This window comes from Canis lupus, chromosome 38, assembly GCF_011100685.1.
Source record: "Canis lupus familiaris isolate Mischka breed German Shepherd chromosome 38, alternate assembly UU_Cfam_GSD_1.0, whole genome shotgun sequence".
Classification (NCBI taxonomy): Eukaryota; Metazoa; Chordata; class Mammalia; order Carnivora; family Canidae; genus Canis; species Canis lupus.
The window spans coordinates 21,873,077-21,892,049 of record NC_049259.1 but is presented as its reverse complement, the minus strand read 5'-3'; the positions used below and the strand labels follow the sequence as shown (position 1 = coordinate 21,892,049).

The 18,973-nt window shown below is 74.6% G+C and overlaps 1 protein-coding gene and 9 non-coding genes across 10 annotated transcripts; 4 read left to right on the top strand and 6 right to left on the bottom strand.

Annotated features, from left to right (window-relative positions):
* Nucleotides 1–3,114: 3,114 nt before the first annotated feature.
* Nucleotides 3,115–3,186, bottom strand: TRNAE-CUC. The gene has a single exon. It is a non-coding gene; the product is annotated as a tRNA-Glu (tRNA).
* Nucleotides 3,187–5,189: 2,003 nt separating this feature from the next.
* On the bottom strand, nt 5,190–5,272 carry TRNAL-CAG. The gene has a single exon. It is a non-coding gene; the product is annotated as a tRNA-Leu (tRNA).
* Nucleotides 5,273–6,693: 1,421 nt separating this feature from the next.
* On the top strand, nt 6,694–6,765 carry TRNAG-UCC. The gene has a single exon. It is a non-coding gene; the product is annotated as a tRNA-Gly (tRNA).
* Nucleotides 6,766–7,081: 316 nt separating this feature from the next.
* TRNAE-CUC lies at nt 7,082–7,153 on the top strand. The gene has a single exon. It is a non-coding gene; the product is annotated as a tRNA-Glu (tRNA).
* A 2,777-nt stretch (nt 7,154–9,930) lies between these two features.
* LOC119877949 (collagen alpha-1(I) chain-like) lies at nt 9,931–18,322 on the bottom strand. The gene is made up of 10 exons (XM_038586455.1): nt 18,029–18,322; nt 17,490–17,711; nt 17,210–17,404; nt 16,783–17,101; nt 15,540–16,479; nt 14,454–15,292; nt 13,740–14,008; nt 12,549–13,628; nt 10,975–12,405; nt 9,931–10,359 (listed from the first exon to the last, which is right to left on the bottom strand). The coding sequence occupies exons 1-10, from the start codon at nt 18,320–18,322 to the stop codon at nt 9,931–9,933; spliced, it is 6,018 nt and encodes a 2,005-aa protein (XP_038442383.1).
* Nucleotides 10,902–10,972, bottom strand: TRNAG-GCC. Its single transcript has one exon. It is a non-coding gene; the product is annotated as a tRNA-Gly (tRNA).
* On the bottom strand, nt 12,490–12,572 carry TRNAL-CAG. The gene has a single exon. It is a non-coding gene; the product is annotated as a tRNA-Leu (tRNA).
* Nucleotides 13,183–13,254, top strand: TRNAD-GUC. Its single transcript has one exon. It is a non-coding gene; the product is annotated as a tRNA-Asp (tRNA).
* On the top strand, nt 14,016–14,088 carry TRNAG-UCC. Its single transcript has one exon. It is a non-coding gene; the product is annotated as a tRNA-Gly (tRNA).
* Nucleotides 18,254–18,324, bottom strand: TRNAG-GCC. Its single transcript has one exon. It is a non-coding gene; the product is annotated as a tRNA-Gly (tRNA).
* Nucleotides 18,325–18,973: the final 649 nt, after the last annotated feature.

Here is an 18,973-nt window from a genome sequence, read left to right as displayed (position 1 = left end):
CCAGCACACCCAGCCTCGAGGGACAGCGCCACCGCCACGGCTGTCACCAGCACGTCGGGTCCACGAACGGCGGCGCACCAGCATGGGCATCACGGCCAAGGGCACGGAGGTCACCTCCCCCCCTCGCCCGGCCTCCACGACCCCCGCAGCACTTGGTCCACCACCAACCCCCAGGACCACCATCCCCACACCAGCACCAGCACCAGCACCAGCACCAGCACCAGGACTACCACCACCATGCCAGAAGCAGTTGTACCAGCAGCAGCAGCAGCAGCAGCAGCAGCAGCGGGACGTGCCCACCGCCAGCAGGCCAGCGTAGGCATGATCGCCAACAGACTGAAGTCCTCCGCGGTCACCGCCACCACCGAGGCCACCATCAGCACACCGGCACGGGTAGCATGGCCCACGGCCCTGAGTCCTCCACCCTCCCTCACCACCACCCCACCAGCACCGAGTCGCCACCAAGCCCCAGGACCACCAGCACACCACCACCGCGATAGCAGCAGCAGCAGGACCGAGGCCAGCGCACGGGCAAGGGCATCGCCGGCGGCGGCACCGAAGGCCTTCCCGGACCCCCGACCCCCATCGCTCACCGAGTCCACCGTTACACCGGGGCCCCGGGGGACGCCGTCACCAACAGCGCCAAAGTTCGCCACCACCATCACCGGCGGCGGCGGAGGCAGCGGCGGCAGCAGCAGCAACACGAGTACCAGCGCCGCTGGCCCCTCCACCCCCACCAGCCCCTCTTGCCCGAACGACCCCACCCCTGTCACCCGCCTCCCCGTGCCCTCCTTTCCCAGTCCTCATTTGTCGATGATCGTGCGTTGCGTCTGTCCCTTTGGCCTCCCTGAATCTCAAGCCCAGGACGACACCTGACACCTGAGACGTGGCTGGTGGTCCCCATGACGATGACGGGGAATGGTCATCTCCGGGGCGGTGGAATTCACCCCGTGGGAACAGCTCCGACACCGGTCCCTCCCTCCCTCCCTCTCTCTCTCTCTTTGCCTCGCCCGGCCGCCGCGCAGCTGCCTGCTTGCCACCCCCGCCCCCTGCACCTCGCGCGCTCGCTCGCTCGCTCGCTCGCTCACACCCGCTTCTGTCTGCCCGGCCACCCCTGCAGCGCAGCCCAGCGCAGCCCAGCGCAGCCAGCGCAGCCCAGCGGCCTCCCGGCACCTTCTCCCGCCGCCGTCCACCGCCCACGGGGTCTCCCAGCCTCTGGCACCGGGACCCACTCCCCACCGCCACCCACCCCCACGTGCCACGTGCCGCTCCTTCCAGCCTCCAGGCTCAAACCCTCCATCTACCACCGACCCCTTGGACCCCACACCCCGTCCTACACTCAAGGCGGCAGTCCCGGTCTCCCCACAAGGCTCCTCAGGCACACGCCCAGCGTGTCCCGTCCCCTACCTCACAGCTTCGCCCGCCCGCCCACAGGTGCACAGGTGCAGGAGAGGCGCCGGGCAGGGTGCCCTGCCGCACCCGAGCCCCCGCAGACACCCTGCCTCAGTGGCCAGCCCCACTCTGGCCAGTGCCCGCCGGCGCCACACGTCCCGGGCCCTCACTCCACGCACACACCCGGTACTTCCTTCTCCCACTGCCCGCTCGTCCGCTCCTGGCCTCCCCTCTTTCCGGGACGCTTTGCGCCTGTGCCCTGACCCCACGTGGGAGGCGACGCGCGGGGGAGAACACCCTCGTCCCGCGCTAATCCCCCACACAGTCGCGGACTCCCCGCACCCCCACCCCCACCCATACAGCCAAGGGAGAGGCGAGGGGCGCTGAGGGAATGCCCGTGCTGACGGGAAGCACCCGGAGGCCACACGGGCCGCTCCTCTCCAGCCGCCCGCCCGACCGTGGCCCAATCCAGCCAGCGAGCCGCGGAAGGCTCACGCAGAGCGCGGGCCGGCCTCTGCGCCTCGACGGAGACAGACGGTCTCTGGACACACAGCAAAGCCTTGAGGGCCGGCGTGCAAGCGTTGGCAGGAAGGAGGCCGGGCGCTGCGGTTCACCTGCAGGAGCAGCGGCGCCAGGAGACCCGCACCCGGGCGGAGACAGGGCTGCAGGCTCTCCTGCCTAGGTGGGCGCTAAGGCGCCAAGGGGAACGCCTTCCGAGCGGCATCCAGCTGGGGCGCCGGCCACGTGGGGCTGGGGCCGGGGCCGGGCCGGGGGCGTGGGGTGGAGGAAGCTGTGTCGGGGAACACGCCTGCCCCTCTGCCCCAGGATTCGGGGTAGCGGTCGTGCAGTTGGACTGACCCGGGGCCTCCAAGGGCACCCGTCTGTCCCCCGGGTGCCTCCGCCCCTCCCACCTGCCCGGCCCGCGGGTTAGCCCCACTGGCCTCCTGCATCTATCTCCCTGCTCTCTGGCCTCCACTGCCTGGTGGTCCGGCCACCGGGACACGCCCACAACCGCTTTCCAACCACCGCCTGCCCGGGCGGGGGCGGCGGGGGCCGGCGCTCTGCTCCCATCCCCGCCCAAGCCCAAGACCACCACCACGTGCGCCGCCATCGCTGGCGGTTGCCGGGCCGACGGCCGAGAGAAGGCACCGGGGGCTCCAGCAAGTGACCCCCGACTCAGAGAGAGACAGGTGGCTCACCCTCCCCACACCCGGCCCCCTCTGCCTCGGCCCGCCGCCCCCACATGCCCCCAGCGCGGCCGCCGCCAAGTAGCACCTCACCAAGGAGCCAGCGGGGGGCCGGGGGTGGGGGCGCTGCGAGCCGCCACGACCTTTCTCCCGGCGGCAGGGGTGCTGCGGGAGAGTCCAAGCACCCACGGAGGCCCGAGGCGCCCGGCCTGTCGGTGGCCTCGGGGGGTCGGACGGCGTCCCGGACTGTCGGGCCTGGGGCGGAGCGAGACGGGGAGCCAGGCGAGCGTCCGGGGGAGGCGGCCGCGAGACGCCGAGACCTCCAGTCGGCCCACCTGCCGGCCAGCCAGCCAGCGAGGCCAAAAGGCTTGGGCCGGCCCGACGGAGCCCGCCAGGCAAGCCAGCCTTGGGCTCGACGGGGCGGGTGGCCTCGTGCGCACGCGCAGCTCGGTCAGCTCGGGGCCAGGGAGACGCACGAGCGAGCTTCGGCTAAAAGGGGTGTGCGGCGGCGGCTTGCGAGAGGAAGAAGAAAGGCTTCCCTGACCGGGAATCGAACCCGGGCCGCGGCGGTGAGAGCGCCGAATCCTAACCACTAGACCACCAGGGAGCGTCAGGCTGCGCGCCTGGCCCGTGCGCCCTGGACCCGGCGCCTCCCTCCCTACCGCCCACTCGCCTCTGCTTGGCCTCCAGGGCCCCGCCGGGCCACGCGCAGCCGCCCGCCGGCCCCGCCGAGCCACCTGGCCGGACCGCCCGCCCGCCGCGCCGTCAAAACGCTGCGCGCCTCTCCTCCTCCTCCTCTCTCTCTCTCTCTCACACACACACACAACACACACACACGCACTCAGCGTCGCGCCCGGCTCCCGGCTCCATCGGGCCTGAGCACCGGGGCCCTGGAGCCGCGCAAAACGTTGGCCAGCTGCGTTGGCCGGGAATCGAACCGGGTCAACTGCTTGGAAGGCAGCTATGCTCACCACTATACCACCAACGTGCACAGCCCGGGCCGCCCGGACGCCGGCCCAGGCTCCGCACCAGCGCCTCGCCTCTCGCCACCGCCCCGAGCATGAAGCGACTGACCGGTAGGCCGGCCGGCCGCAGCTCTGCGCCGTCGCGGGCGCCACCAGCGGCCGCCGGGCCCACCCGCGCCACCCCCACGCAGCCTGGCTGCTCCGCAGGCCGCCTCCGCCGCCGCCTCTGGGGGCGCTCTCGCCGCCCTGCGGCTCCCGGGCCCTCGGCGCCCGCAGATGCGCCGAGGGTCGGGCTCGGGCTCGGGCCGGCGCGCGCGCCCACGGTCCCAGCGAGGCCCCGAGGCGGACTCGGCTCACCCTGCGCCCTCTCCCTGGGCGGGGCCGCCGCCAGACACTGTCCTGCCGGGAGGAGCAGCCTGGCCAAGCCTGACCCGCGCCCGATTCCCAGGCAGCGCGGGGCGTCTGTGGCCGGCGCAGCTCAGCGCGGACCTTCCCTTCCCTCCCGGCGCCCCCCCGAAGGCCCATGGGCGGATGGCTCTCCGCCCGTGCAGTGCGCGCCGGCGGGGGCCGGCTGGGGCCCGGAGCTCGGATTGTGTGCGCTCCCGGGGTGCCGCGGGGTGGGGGGGGGGGAGGTGGGTGCGCGTGTGTGCGTGTCGGCGTCGGTGTCGTCGTCGGAGATGGGGGCCGCCGAGTAGCGCCCAAGCCAAGAGGCCAAAGAAAGGCGTGTGAGCTCTGCCCGCAGCTCTCCGTCGGGGCCGGCTGGGCTGCGGTGGGGGTGAGGCCGGCAGGTGCGCTTGGGCGGAGCGGCCGCCGGCTGGCTGGCTGGCGGGCGGCGCGGTGAGGGAGCGCGCTGGCTGGCGTCCTGGAGCCCCGGCCCCGCAGCGGCTTCCGGCGCGGAGGGGGCCCGGGGAGGCAGGGCTGCCTTGCGCTCAGGGCTCCCCGGAGCCACCACGGCGGGGTGGACCCCACCCCGCCCCCCGGGCCAGGCCCAGCGAACGGGGCGGGGGTCCCGTCTCTGGCTGGCGCGCGGAGGGCTCGGCTGCCCGCCTGGCGGGCGTGTGGCCGTGGTGAGGCCTCCGGGTGGCCACGCCTCGTGGGCGCCCCGGGGACGGAGGGGGGTGGAGACCACGGAATGAATGGGGGCCGGCGGAAAGGACAGGCCGTGGGGACCCCGCGCTCCCGGCGGGCGGGCGGGGGGAGGTGTAGGGCGGGGCTGGGAGAGCGAGGAGGCGAGCGAGGCGCGCCCCTCAGTGGGAGCGTGGCCCGGCCCGCGCGGGGCTGCCGGCATTTCGGCCCGCGGCTGGCCTGCAGGGGGCGGCGGGAAGGAAGAGGGCAAACGGAGCCCCCGGAGAGCCGTGCCGCCGACTTGCCGAGTTGCCGAGGCCCGCGGCCGCCGTGGGATGAGGAGGAGGGAGAGGCGCGGGAGGTGGCGGGGGAGGGAGGGCGCGGGGGCGCCAAGCCTGTGGCCGGGAGGGCCGAGGCGCTGCAGCTGCGTGGGTCCCGGGCCACGTGTGCCAGGGCGCCGCCAGCCCGCAGCCCGCAGCCCGCAGCCCGCAGCCCGCAGCGGCGTGTAAGGCGGGACAGACAGGGCGTCGTCCAGGCCCGGGTGCGGAGAGCCCGCGTTGGGCGGGCCAAAAGGTGGGCGTGTCAGGAGTGGGATTCGAACCCACGCCTCCAGGGGAGACTGCGACCTGAACGCAGCGCCTTAGACCGCTCGGCCATCCTGACGGCGGGCCTGGGCGCGCCGCCGCTCGGGCTGCGACCCGGCGCCGACCCCGGAGCTGGCTGGCGGCCGTGGGTGTGCGCGACGGACGGACGGACGGACGGACGGACGGGACTCGCGTCCCGGTCGACGAGGCCAACGGCCCGCCGACTGACTCTGCTGGCGCCGCCGCCCTCGCCGCGGTCCTCGCCGCCCCCCCTCCCCCTTCCCGGGGCGCGCACCCTGCTGCGGCGTCCGGCCCCCGCCGCCCCGCCGCCCCCGCCGCCCGCCGCGGCCCATCCCCGGCGCGGGGCCTCCGGCTCGCTCGCGCAGCCCTGCTTGCCGTGTCGGGCGTCTTCTCCCGCCGCCATCCCCGGCGGGGGGGGGGGGGGGGGGGGGCGGGGGGCGCGACGCTCCGAGTCGGGCGGGGGGGACTGTGAGCGCGGCGCGGGGGGGGGGGGTGGGCCGGGTGGGCCGTGGCGGGGCAGTGGCGGGCGCCTGGCAGGAGGGCGCGGGGACGTCGAGGGCCCGGGGGGGTGGGCAGGCAGGCAGGCCGGGGCGGGCGGGCGGGCGGAGAGGGGTCGGGCGCCCGGGCGGCCGCCGCCGCCGTCCTCGTTAGTATAGTGGTGAGTATCCCCGCCTGTCACGCGGGAGACCGGGGTTCGATTCCCGACGGGGAGGCGAGACACGCCCTCTTTTGGTCGCGGGCGCCGCCGCCGCGCTGCCCAAACGTACGCCGGCCCCAGGGCCCTCCTGTCTCCTCCTCTTCTCCTCCTTGTCCTGCTTCTCCTCCCTCGTGCCTCCGCCCGGCCCCGTGCGGCCAGAGGCGCGGGGCGACCGCGGGGGCCCGTCCTGCCCGCCGTCGACCCGACCCCCCGCACCCCCTGCCCTTCCTCGTCGGCCCTGGCGCCCTGGCGCCCTGGCGCGTGCGGGCTCGGCCCAGCCCAGCCGGGACCTCCTGACGGGAGGCTGGCCGCCACGGGCTCCTCGCTCACGCGACGGACAGCTGCCCGGCTGCCGGGCTGCCCGTGGAGGTGGCCGTGGGGGCCGGGCCGACTGTGCGGGCGGGGCGGGGCGGGGCGGGGCGGGGCGCGGGTGGCGGGAGGGAAGGGAAGGGAAGGGAAGCGCGCGCCGGGGGCAGGGGGCGGGCAAGGGGGGGGCTCCCCGGCGGGCAGCCGAGGGCCCGGGAGCCGCAGGGCGGCGAGAGCGCCCCCCAGAGGCGGGCGGCGGAGGCGGCGGGCGGTCGTGCCTGCGGAGCAGCCAGGGCTGCGTGGGGGTGGCGCGGTGGGGCGCCGGGCGGCCGCTGGTGGCGCCGCGACGGCGCAGAGCTGCGGCCGGCCGGCACGTCGGGGCAGGGCTGCGGCAGGCGGCGGAGGCGGTGGCGAGAGGGCGAGGAGGCGCTGGTGCGGAGCCTGGGCCGGCGTCCGGGGGCGGCCCGGGCTGTGCAGCGTTGGTGGTATAGTGGTGAGCATAGCTGCCTTCCAAGCAGTTGACCCGGGTTCGATTCCCGGCCAACGCAGCTGGCCAACGTTTTGCGCGGCTCCAGGGCCCCGGTGCTCAGGCCCGATGGGAGCCGGGAGCCGGGCGCGACGCTGAGTGCGTGTGTGTGTGTGTGTGTGAGAGAGAGAGAGAGAGAGAGAGAGAGGAGGAGGAGGAGGAGGCGCGCAGCGTTTTGACGGCGCGGCGGGCGGGCGGTCCGGCCAGGTGGCTCGGCGGGGCCGGCGGGCGGCTGCGCGTGGCCCGGCGGGGGCCCTGGAGGCCAAGCAGAGGCGAGTGGGCGGTAGGGAGGGAGGCGCCGGGTCCAGGGCGCACGGGCCAGGCGCGCAGCCTGACGCTCCCTGGTGGTCTAGTGGTTAGGATTCGGCGCTCTCACCGCCGCGGCCCGGGTTCGATTCCCGGTCAGGGAAGCCTTTCTTCTTCCTCTCGCAAGACCGCCGCCGCACACCCCTTTTAGCCGAAGCTCGCTCGTGCGTCTCCCTGGCCCCGAGCTGACCGAGGCTGCGCGTGCGCACGAGGCCACCCGCCCCGTCGAGCCCAAGGCTGGCTTGCCTGGCGGGCTCCGTCGGGCCGGCCCAAGCCTTTTGGCCTCGCTGGCTGGCTGGCCGGCAGGTGGGCCGACTGGAGGTCTCGGCGTCTCGCGGCCGCCTCCCCCGGACGCTCGCCTGGCTCCCCGTCTCGCTCCGCCCCAGGCCCGACAGTCCGGGACGCCGTCCGACCCCAGCCGAGGCCACCGACAGGCCGGGCGCCTCGGGCCTCCGTGGGTGCTTGGACTCTCCCGCAGCACCCCTGCCGCCGGGGAGAAAGGTCGTGGCGGCTCGCAGCGCCCCCACCCCCGGCCCCCCGCTGGCTCCTTGGTGAGGTGCTACTTGGCGGCGGCCGCGCTGGGGGCATGTGGGGGCGGCGGGCCGAGGCAGAGGGGGCCGGGTGTGGGGAGGGTGAGCCACCTGTCTCTCTCTGAGTCGGGGGTCACTTGCTGGAGCCCCCGGTGCCTTCTCTCGGCCGTCGGCCCGGCAACCGCCAGCGATGGCGGCGCACGTGGGTGGTGGTCTTGGGCTTGGGCGGGGATGGGAGCAGAGCGCCGGCCCCCGCCGCCCCCGCCCGGGCAGGCGGTGGTTGGAAAGCGGTTGTGGGCGTGTCCCGGTGGCCGGACCACCAGGCAGTGGAGGCCAGAGAGCAGGGAGATAGATGCAGGAGGCCAGTGGGGCTAACCCGCGGGCCGGGCAGGTGGGAGGGGGCGGAGGCACCCGGGGGACAGACGGGGTGCCCTTGGAGGCCCCGGGTCAGTCCAACTGCACGACCGCTACCCCGAATCCTGGGGCAGAGGGGCAGGCGTGTTCCCCGACACAGCTTCCTCCACCCCACGCCCCGGCCCCCCCGGCCCCAGCCCCACGTGGCCGGCGCCCCAGCTGGATGCCGCTCGGAAGGCGTTCCCCTTGGCGCCTTAGCGCCCACCTAGGCAGGAGAGCCTGCAGCCCTGTCTCCGCCGGGTGCGGGTCTCCTGGCGCCGCTGCTCCTGCAGGTGAACCGCAGCGCCCGGCCTCCTTCCTGCCAACGCTTGCACGCCGGCCCTCCAAGGCTTTGCTGTGTGTCCAGAGACCGTCTGTCTCCGTCGGAGGCGCAGAGGCCGGCCCGCGCTCTGCGTGAGCCTTCCGCGGCTCGCTGGCTGGATTGGGCCACGGTCGGGCGGCGGTGGAGAGGAGCGCCCGTGGGCCTCCGGGTGCTTCCCGTCAGCACGGGCAGTTCCCTCAGCGCCCTCGCCTCTCCCTCTGGCTGTATGGGTGGGGGTGGGGGTGCGGGGAGTCCGCGACGGTGGGGGATAGCGCGGGACGAGGGTGTTCTCCCCGGCGCGTCGCCTCCCACGGGGGTCAGGGCACAGGCGCAAAGCGTCCCGGAAAGAGGGGAGGGCCAGGAGCGGACCGAGCCGGGCAGTGGGAGAAGGAGTAGTACCGGGTGTGTGCGTGGAGTGAGGGCCCGGGACGTGTGGCCGGCGGGCACTGGCCGAGAGTGGGGCTGGCCACTGAGGCAGGGTCTGCGGGGGCTCGGGTGCGGCAGGGCACCCTGCCCGGCGCCTCTCCTGCACCTGTGCACCTGTGCGGGCGGGCGAGCTGTGAGGTAGGGGACGGGACACGCTGGGCGTGTGCCTGAGGAGCCTGTGGGAGACCGGGACTGCCGGCCTTGAGTGTAGGACGTGGGTGTGGGGTCCAAGGGGTCGGTGGTAGATGGAGGGTTTGAGCCTGGAGGCTGGAAGGAGCGGCACGTGGCAGGGGGGGGGGGCGGTGGGGAGTGGGTCCGGTGCCAGAGGGGGGAGACCCCGTGGGTGGCGGGAGGGGACGCGGGGGAGAGGGCGGGAGGCGCTGGGCTGGCGTGGCTGCGCGGGCGGGGTGAGAGCAGGGTGGCCGGAGACGAGAGAGGGTGAGAGAGAGAGCGGCGAGCGAGCGAGCGAGGTGCAGGGGGCGGGGGTGGCAAGCAGGCAGCTGCGCGGCGGCCGGGCGAGGCAAAGAGAGAGAGAGAGGGAGGGAGGGAGGGACCGGGTGTCGGAGCTGTTCCCACGGGGTGAGGAATTCCACCGCCCCGGAGATGACCATTCCCCGTCATCGTCATGGGGACCACCAGCCACGTCTCAGGTGTCAGGTGTCGTCCTGGGCTTGAGATTCAGGGAGGCCAAAGGGACAGACGCAACGCACGATCATCGACAAATGAGGACTGGGAAAGGAGGGCACGGGGAGGCGGGTGACAGGGGTGGGGTCGTTCGGGCAAGAGGGGCTGGTGGGGGTGGAGGGGCCAGCGGCGCTGGTACTCGTGTTGCTGCTGCTGCCGCCGCTGCCTCCGCCGCCGCCGGTGATGGTGGTGGCGAACTTTGGCGCTGTTGGTGACGGCGTCCCCGGGGCCCCGGTTGTAACGGTGGACTCGGTGAGCGATGGGGGGGGGGTCCGGGAAGGCCTTCGGTGCCGCCGCCGGCGATGCCCTTGCCCGTGCGCTGGCCTCGGTCCTGCTGCTGCTGCTATCGCGGTGGTGGTGTGCTGGTGGTCCTGGGGCTTGGTGGCGACTCGGTGCTGGTGGTGGGTGGGGTGAGGGAGGGTGGAGGACTTCAGGGCCGTGGGCCATGCTACCCGTGCCGGTGTGCTGATGGTGGCCTCGGTGGTGGCGGTGACCGCGGAGGACTTCAGTCTGTTGGCGATCATGCCTACGCTGGCCTGCTGGCGGTGGGCACGTCCCGCTGCTGCTGCTGCTGCTGCTGCTGCTGCTGCTGGTACAACTGCTTCTGGCATGGTGGTGGTAGTCCTGGTGCTGGTGCTGGTGCTGGTGCTGGTGTGGGGATGGTGGTCCTGGGGGTTGGTGGTGGACCAAGTGCTGCGGGGGTCGTGGAGGCCGGGCGAGGGGGGGAGGTGACCTCCGTGCCCTTGGCCGTGATGCCCATGCTGGTGCGCCGCCGTTCGTGGACCCGACGTGCTGGTGACAGCCGTGGCGGTGGCGCTGTCCCTCGAGGCTGGGTGTGCTGGCGCCGGTGCTGGCTAGGCTGCATGGACCTGGTGCTCGCGGTGACTTTAGCAGTGGGGAGTGGCCCGTGTTTGAAGGAGACCGCGGCCAGGTGGCCATAGAGAGCATCCCGGGGCTGCCAACGGGAGGATGTCGGGCCGTGAAACGGGGCTCCCTGGCGCGCTCCAAGGAGTGGCTGAGGGCCCCTCCAGAGGAGGGGTGGCAAGATGGTTGGTGGTCGGTCGACGTGCAAAGAGAGGAGGGTTTGGGGAGTGTGGGTAGAATGAGCCATTGAGGGAGGGAATGTGAAAAGCATGCAGGTGGGCTGTGCCCGGGCGGGCGCGGGCGGTGCTTGGAAGCATTGCTTGAAGTGACGTGGGTGAGCGAAGCGCCGTCCGGGTCAGGGTCATGGAGAGAAAAAGGGCAAGGACAACGTGGGGCCGGGCAAGGGACCTGGGCCACGTCGGGCGGCAGGGGGCGGGCAGCCGGGTGGAGCGTGGCGGCCAGGGCTGGCGGCCACGGGCGAGAGACCAGAACAGACAAGTCGGCAGGGGGAAGCGGGGCGGGGCAGGAGGGCAGGGCCCCCGGCGTGAGCACAGCTGGTTCAGGCTCAGGCCCTGTGGCTTGAGCGCGTGCGCGAGGAAGCCGGGCGCGCGCGGCCAAAAGGGGGCGGCGCGCTGCATGGGCCGGGAATCGAACCCGGGCCTCCCGCGTGGCAGGCGAGAATTCTACCACTGAACCACCCATGCACCGGTGGCGGCGGCCACCAGACGGCTTCCCCAGCGGCGCTCGTCGTCGTCCCGGCACGGCCAGTGGTGAGCACCCGCTGCGCGGGGGCGGGCGGCGGGCCCGCGGTCTGCAAGACAGGCTCCGCGCCCGTGCAGATGCGCCGAGGGCTCGGGCTCGGGCTCGGGCTCGGGCTCGGGCCGGCGCGCGGCGCCCACGGTCCCAGCGAGGCCCCGAGGCGGACTCGGCTCACCCTGCGCCCTCTCCCTGGGGCGGGGCCGCCGCCAGACACTGTCCTGCCGGGAGGAGCAGCCTGGCCAAGCCTGACCCGCGCCCGATTCCCAGGCAGCGCGGGGCGTCTGTGGCCGGCGCAGCTCAGCGCGGACCTTCCCTTCCCTCCCGGCGCCCCCCGAAGGCCCATGGGCGGATGGCTCTCCGGCCCGTGCAGTGCGCGCCGGCGGGGGCCGGCTGGGGCCCGGAGCTCGGATTGTGTGCGCTCCCGGGGTGCCGCGGGGGGGGGGGGGGGGGGGGTGCGCGTGTGTGCGTGTCGGCGTCGGTGTCGTCGTCGGAGATGGGGGCCGCCGAGTAGCGCCCAAGCCAAGAGGCCAAAGAAAGGCGTGTGAGCTCTGCCCGCAGCTCTCCGTCGGGGCCGGCTGGGCTGCGGTGGGGGTGAGGCCGGCAGGTGCGCTTGGGCGGAGCGGCCGCCGGCTGGCTGGCTGGCGGGCGGCGCGGTGAGGGAGCGCGCTGGCGTCCTGGAGCCCCGGCCCCGCAGCGGCTTCCGGCGCGGAGGGGGCCCGGGGAGGCAGGGCTGCCTTGCGCTCAGGGCTCCCCGGAGCCACCACGGCGGGGTGGACCCCACCCCGCCCCCCCGGGCCAGGCCCAGCGAACGGGGCGGGGGTCCCGTCTCTGGCTGGCGCGCGGAGGGCTCGGCTGCCCGCCTGGCGGGCGTGTGGCCGTGGTGAGGCCTCCGGGTGGCCACGCCTCGTGGGCGCCCCGGGGACGGAGGGGGTGGAGACCACGGAATGAATGGGGGCCGGCGGAAAGGACAGGCCGTGGGGACCCCGCGCTCCCGCGGGCGGGCGGGGGGAGGTGTAGGGCGGGGCTGGGAGAGCGAGGAGGCGAGCGAGGCGCGCCCCTCAGTGGGAGCGTGGCCCGGCCCGCGCGGGGCTGCCGGCATTTCGGCCCGCGGCTGGCCTGCAGGGGGCGGCGGCGGGAAGGAAGAGGGCAAACGGAGCCCCCGGAGAGCCGTGCCGCCGACTTGCCGAGTTGCCGAGGCCCGCGGCCGCCGTGGGATGAGGAGGAGGGAGAGGCGAGGGCGGGAGGTGGCGGGGGAGGGAGGGCGCGGGGGCGCCAAGCCTGTGGCCGGAGGGCCGAGGCGCTGCAGCTGCGTGGGTCCCGGGCCACGTGTGCCAGGGCGCAGCCAGCCCGCAGCCCGCAGCCCGCAGCCCGCAGCCCGCTAGCGCGTGTAAGGCGGGACAGACAGGGCGTCGTCCAGGCCCGGGTGCGGAGAGCCCGCGTTGGGCGGGCCAAAAGGTGGGCGTGTCAGGAGTGGGATTCGAACCCACGCCTCCAGGGGAGACTGCGACCTGAACGCAGCGCCTTAGACCGCTCGGCCATCCTGACGGCGGGCCTGGGCGCGCCGCCGCTCGCCTGGCTGCGACCCGGCGCCGACCCCGGAGCTGGCTGGCGGCCGTGTGGGTGCGCGACGGACGGACGGACGGACGGACGGACGGGACTCGCGTCCCGGTCGACGAGGCCAACGGCCCGCCGACTGACTCTGCTGGCGCCGCCGCCCTCGCCGCGGTCCTCGCCGCCGCCCCCTCCCCCTTCCCGGGGCGCGCACCCTGCTGCCGGCGTCCGGCCCCCCGCCGCCCCCGCCGCCCCCGCCGCCCGCCGCGGCCCATCCCCGGCGCGGGGCCTCCGGCTCGCTCGCGCAGCCCTGCTTGCCGTGTCGGGCGTCTTCTCCCGCCGCCATCCCCGCGCGGCTGGGCGGGGGGGGGGCGGCGGGGGTCCGGGGGCGCGACGCTCCGAGTCGGGCCGGGGGACTGCTGTGCGCGCTGACGCGGCGGCCGGGGGGTCGGGCCGGGTGGGCCGTGGCCCGGGGCACGTGGCGGGCGCCTGGCAGGAGGGCGCGCGGGACGTCGAGGGCCCGGGTGGGCGTGGGCAGGCAGGCAGGCCGGGGGCGGGCGGGCGGGCGGAGAGGGGTCGGGCGCCCGGGCGGCCGCCGCCGCCGTCCTCGTTAGTATAGTGGTGAGTATCCCCGCCTGTCACGCGGGAGACCGGGGTTCGATTCCCCGACGGGGAGGCGAGACACGCCCTCTTTTGGTCGCGGGCGCCGCCGCCGCGCTGCCCAAACGTACGCCGGCCCCCAGGGCCCTCCTTCTCCTCCTTCTCCTCCTTGTCCTCCTTCTCCTCCCTCGTGCCTCCGCCCGGCCCCGTGCGGCCAGAGGCGCGGGGCGACCGCGGGGGCCCGTCCTGCCCGCCGTCGACCCGACCCCCCGCACCCCCTGCCCTTCCTCGTCGGCCCTGGCGCCCTGGCGCCCTGGCGCGTGCGGGCTCGGCCCAGCCCAGCCGGGACCTCCTGACGGGAGGCTGGCCGCCACGGGCTCCTCGCTCACGCGACGGACAGCTGCCCGGCTGCCGGGCTGCCCGTGGAGGTGGCCGTGGGGGCCGGGCCGACTGTGGGCGGGCGGGGCGGGGCGGGGCGGGGCGCGGGTGGCGGGAGGGAAGGGAAGGGAAGGGAAGCGCGCGCCGGGGGCAGGGGGCAAGGGGCGGGGCTCCCCGGCGGGCAGCCGAGGGCCCGGGAGCCGCAGGGCGGCGAGAGCGCCCCCCAGAGGCGGGCGGCGGAGGCGGCGGGCGGTCGTGCCTGCGGAGCAGCCAGGGCTGCGTGGGGGTGGCGCGGGTGGGGCGCCGGGCGGCCGCTGGTGGCGCCCGCGACGGCGCAGAGCTGCGGCCGGCCGGCACGTCGGGGCAGGGCTGCGGCAGGCGGCGGAGGCGGTGGCGAGAGGGCGAGGAGGCGCTGGTGCGGAGCCTGGGCCGGCGTCCGGGGGCGGCCCGGGCTGTGCAGCGTTGGTGGTTATAGTGGTGAGCATAGCTGCCTTCCAAGCAGTTGACCCGGGTTCGATTCCCGGCCAACGCAGCTGGCCAACGTTTTTGCGCGGCTCCAGGGCCCCGGTGCTCAGGCCCGATGGAGCCGGGAGCCGGGGCGCGACGCTGAGTGCGTGTGTGTGTGTGTGTGTGTGAGAGAGAGAGAGAGAGAGAGAGAGAGAGAGGAGGAGGAGGAGGAGGCGCGCAGCGTTTTGACGGGCGCGGCGGGCGGGCGGTCCGGCCAGGTGGCTCGGCGGGGCCGGCGGGCGGCCTGCGCGTGGCCCGGCGGGGGCCCTGGAGGCCAAGCAGAGGCGAGTGGGCGGTAGGGAGGGAGGCGCCGGGTCCAGGGCGCACGGGCCAGGCCGCGCAGCCTGACGCTCCCTGGTGGTCTAGTGGTTAGGATTCGGCGCGTCTCACCGCCGCGGCCCGGGTTCGATTCCCGGTCAGGGAAGCCTTTCTTCTTCCTCTCGCAAGACCGCCGCCGCACACCCCTTTTAGCCGAAGCTCGCTCGTGCGTTCTCCCTGGCCCCGAGCTGACCGAGGCTGCGCGGGCGCACGAGGCCACCCGCCCCGTCGAGCCCAAGGCCTGGCTTGCCTGGCGGGCTCCGTCGGGCCGGCCCAAGCCTTTTGGCCTCGCTGGCTGGCTGGCCGGCAGGTGGGACGACTGGAGGTCTCGGCCGTCTCGCGGCCGCCTCCCCCGGACGCTCGCCTGGCTCCCCGTCTCGCTCCGCCCCAGGCCCGACAGTCCGGGACGCCGTTCCGACCCCCAGCCGAGGGCCACCGACAGGCCGGGCGCCTCGGGCCTCCGTGGGTGCTTGGACTCTCCCGCAGCACCCCTGCCGCCGGGAGAAAGGTTCGTGGCGGCTCGCAGCGCCCCCACCCCCGGCCCCCCGCTGGCTCCTTGGTGAGGTTTGCTACTTGGCGGCGGCCCGCGCTGGGGGCATGGGGGGGCGGCGGGCCGAGGCAGAGGGGGCCGGGTGTGGGGAGGGTGAGCCAACTGTCTCTCTCTGAGTCGGGGGTCACTTGCTGGAGCCACCGGTGCCTTCTCTCGGCCGTCGCCCGGCAACCGCCAGCGATGGCGGCGCCCGTGGGTGGTGGTCTTGGGCTTGGGCGGGGATGGGAGCAGAGCGCCGGCCCCCGCCGCCCCCGCCCGGGCAGGCGGTGGTTGGAAAGCGGTTGTGGGCGTGTCCCGGTGGCCGGACCACCAGGCAGTGGAGGCCAGAGAGCAGGGAGATAGATGCAGGAGGCCAGTGGGGCTAACCCGCGGGCCGGGCAGGTGGGAGGGGGCGGAGGCCCCGGGGGACAGACGGGGTGCCCTTGGAGGCCCGGGTCAGTCCAACTGCACGACGCTACCCCCGAATCCTGGGGCAGAGGGGCAGCGTGTTCCCCGACACAGCTTCCTCCACCCACAGCCCCCGGCCCGGCCCGGCCCCAGCCCCACTGGCCGGCGCCCCAGCTGGATGCCGCTCGGAAGGCGTTCCCCTTGGCGCCTTAGCGACCCACCTAGGCAGGAGAGCCTGCAGCCCTGTCTCCGCCCGGGTGCGGGTCTCCTGGCGCCGCTGCTCCTGCAGGTGAACCGCAGCGCCCGGCCTCCTTCCTGCCAACGCTTGCACGCCGGCCCCTCCAAGGCTTTGCTGTGTGTCCAGAGACCGTCTGTCTCCGTCGGAGGCGCAGAGGGCCGGCCCGCGCTCTGCGTGAGCCTTCCGCGGCTCGCTGGCTGGATTGGCCACGGTCGGGCGGCGGTGGAAGAGGAGCGCCCGTGGGCCCTCCGGGGTGCTTCCCGTCAGCACGGGCAGTTCCCTCAGCGCCCTCGCCTCTCCCTCTGGCTGTATGGGTGGGGGTGGGGGTGCGGGGAGTCCGCGACGGTGGGGGATAGCGCGGGACGAGGGTGTTCTCCCCGGCGCGTCGCCTCCCACGGGGGTCAGGGGCAGCAAGGCGCAAAGCGTCCCGGAAAGAGGGGGAGGGCCAGGAGCGGACCGAGCCGGGCAGTGGGAGAAGGAGTACCGGGTGTGTGCGTGGAGTGAGGGCCCGGGACGTGTGGCGCCGGCGGGCACTGGCCGAGAGTGGGGCTGGCCACTGAGGCAGGGTGTCTGCGGGGGCTCGGGTGCGGCAGGGCACCCTGCCCGGCGCCTCTCCTGCACCTGTGCACCTGTGCGGGCGGGCGAGCTGTGAGGTAGGGGACGGGACACGCTGGGCGTGTGCCTGAGGAGCCTGTGGGAGACCGGGACTGCCGGCCTTGAGTGTAGGACGTGGGTGTGGGGTCCAAGGGGTCGGTGGTAGATGGAGGGTTTGAGCCTGGAGGCTGGAAGGAGCGGCACGTGGCACGTGGGGGTGGGTGGCGGTGGGGAGTGGGTCCCGGTGCCAGAGGGCTGGGAGACCCCGTGGTGGCGGTGGACGGCGGCGGGAGAGGTGCCGGGAGGCCGCTGGGCTGCGCTGGGCTGCGCTGCAGGGTGGCCGGGCAGACGAGAGCGGGTGAGCGAGCGAGCGAGCGAGCGAGAGCGAGCAGGGTGCGGGGGCGGGGGTGGCAAGCAGGCAGCTGCGCGGCGGCCGGGCGAGGCAAAGAGAGAGAGAGAGGGAGGGAGGGAGGGACCGGGTGTCGGAGCTGTTCCCACGGGGTGAGGAATTCCACCGCCCCGGAGATGACCATTCCCCGTCATCGTCATGGGGACCACCAGCCACGTCTCAGGTGTCAGGTGTCGTCCTGGGCTTGAGATTCAGGGAGGCCAAAGGGACAGACGCAACGCACGATCATCGACAAATGAGGACTGGGAAAGGAGGGCACGGGGAGGCGGGTGACAGGGGTGGGGTCGTTCGGGCAAGAGGGGCTGGTGGGGGTGGAGGGGCCAGCGGCGCTGGTACTCGTGTTGCTGCTGCTGCCGCCGCTGCCTCCGCCGCCGCCGGTGATGGTGGTGGCGAACTTTGGCGCTGTTGGTGACGGCGTCCCCCGGGGCCCCGGTGTAACGGTGGACTCGGTGAGCGATGGGGGTCGGGGGTCCGGGAAGGCCTTCGGTGCCGCCGCCGGCGATGCCCTTGCCCGTGCGCTGGCCTCGGTCCTGCTGCTGCTGCTATCGCGGTGGTGGTGTGCTGGTGGTCCTGGGGCTTGGTGGCGACTCGGTGCTGGTGGGGTGGTGGTGAGGGAGGGTGGAGGACTTCAGGGCCGTGGGCCATGCTACCCGTGCCGGTGTGCTGATGGTGGCCTCGGTGGTGGCGGTGACCGCGGAGGACTTCAGTCTGTTGGCGATCATGCCTACGCTGGCCTGCTGGCGGTGGGCACGTCCCGCTGCTGCTGCTGTGCTGCTGCTGCTGCTGCTGGTACAACTGCTTCTGGCATGGTGGTGGTAGTCCTGGTGCTGGTGCTGGTGCTGGTGCTGGTGTGGGGATGGTGGTCCTGGGGGTTGGTGGTGGACCAAGTGCTGCGGGGGTCGTGGAGGCCGGGCGAGGGGGGGAGGTGACCTCCGTGCCCTTGGCCGTGATGCCCATGCTGGTGCGCCGCCGTTCGTGGACCCGACGTGCTGGTGACAGCCGTGGCGGTGGCGCTGTCCCTCGAGGCTGGGTGTGCTGGCGCCGGTGCTGGCTAGGCTGCATGGACCTGGTGCTCGCGGTGACTTTAGCAGTGGGGAGTGGCCCGTGTTTGAAGGAGACCGCGGCCAGGTGGCCATAGAGAGCATCCCGGGGCTGCCAACGGGAGGATGTCGGGCCGTGAAACGGGGCTCCCTGGCGCGCTCCAAGGAGTGGCTGAGGGCCCCTCCAGAGGAGGGGTGGCAAGATGGTTGGTGGTCGGTCGACGTGCAAAGAGAGGAGGGTTTGGGGAGTGTGGGTAGAATGAGCCATTGAGGGAGGGAATGTGAAAAGCATGCAGGTGGGCTGTGCCCGGGCGGGCGCGGGCGGTGCTTGGAAGCATTGCTTGAAGTGACGTGGGTGAGCGAAGCGCCGTCCGGGTCAGGGTCATGGAGAGAAAAAGGGCAAGGACAACGTGGGGCCGGGCAAGGGACCTGGGCCACGTCGGGCGGCAGGGGGCGGGCAGCCGGGTGGAGCGTGGCGGCCAGGGCTGGCGGCCACGGGCGAGAGACCAGAACAGACAAGTCGGCAGGGGGAAGCGGGGCGGGGCAGGAGGGCAGGGCCCCCGGCGTGAGCACAGCTGGTTCAGGCTCAGGCCCTGTGGCTTGAGCGCGTGCGCGAGGAAGCCGGGCGCGCGCGGCCAAAAGGGGGCGGCGCGCTGCATGGGCCGGGAATCGAACCCGGGCCTCCCGCGTGGCAGGCGAGAATTCTACCACTGAACCACCCATGCACCGGTGGCGGCGGCCACCAGACGGCTTCCCCAGCGGCGCTCGTCGTCGTCCCGGCACGGCCAGTGGTGAGCACCCGCTGCGCGGGGGCGGGCGGCGGGCCCGCGGTCTGCAAGACAGGCTCCGCGCCCGTGCAGATGCGCCGAGGGCTCGGGCTCGGGCTCGGGCTCGGGCTCGGGCCGGCGCGCGGCGCCCACGGTCCCAGCGAGGCCCCGAGGCGGACTCGGCTCACCCTGCGCCCTCTCCCTGGGGCGGGGCCGCCGCCAGACACTGTCCTGCCGGGAGGAGCAGCCTGGCCAAGCCTGACCCGCGCCCGATTCCCAGGCAGCGCGGGGCGTCTGTGGCCGGCGCAGCTCAGCGCGGACCTTCCCTTCCCTCCCGGCGCCCCCCGAAGGCCCATGGGCGGATGGCTCTCCGGCCCGTGCAGTGCGCGCCGGCGGGGGCCGGCTGGGGCCCGGAGCTCGGATTGTGTGCGCTCCCGGGGTGCCGCGGGGTGGGGGGGGGGGAGGTGGGTGCGCGTGTGTGCGTGTCGGCGTCGGTGTCGTCGTCGGAGATGGGGGCCGCCGAGTAGCGCCCAAGCCAAGAGGCCAAAGAAAGGCGTGTGAGCTCTGCCCGCAGCTCTCCGTCGGGGCCGGGGCTGCGGTGGGGGGG

Excerpts from the sequence above, each read along its gene's own strand:
- LOC119877949 (XM_038586455.1), bottom strand. The coding sequence starts at position 18,322 with ATGGGTGGTTCAGTGGTAGAATTCTCGCCTGCCACGCGGGAGGCCCGG. Across the intron at positions 17,405-17,489 it reads TCACGGCCAAGGGCACGGAG|CACCAGCACCAGCACCAGCA; the intron begins GTCACCTCCCCC and ends TCCCCACACCAG. Across the intron at positions 16,480-16,782 it reads GTCCTCATTTGTCGATGATC|CGCAGCCCAGCGCAGCCCAG; the intron begins GTGCGTTGCGTC and ends GCCACCCTGCAG.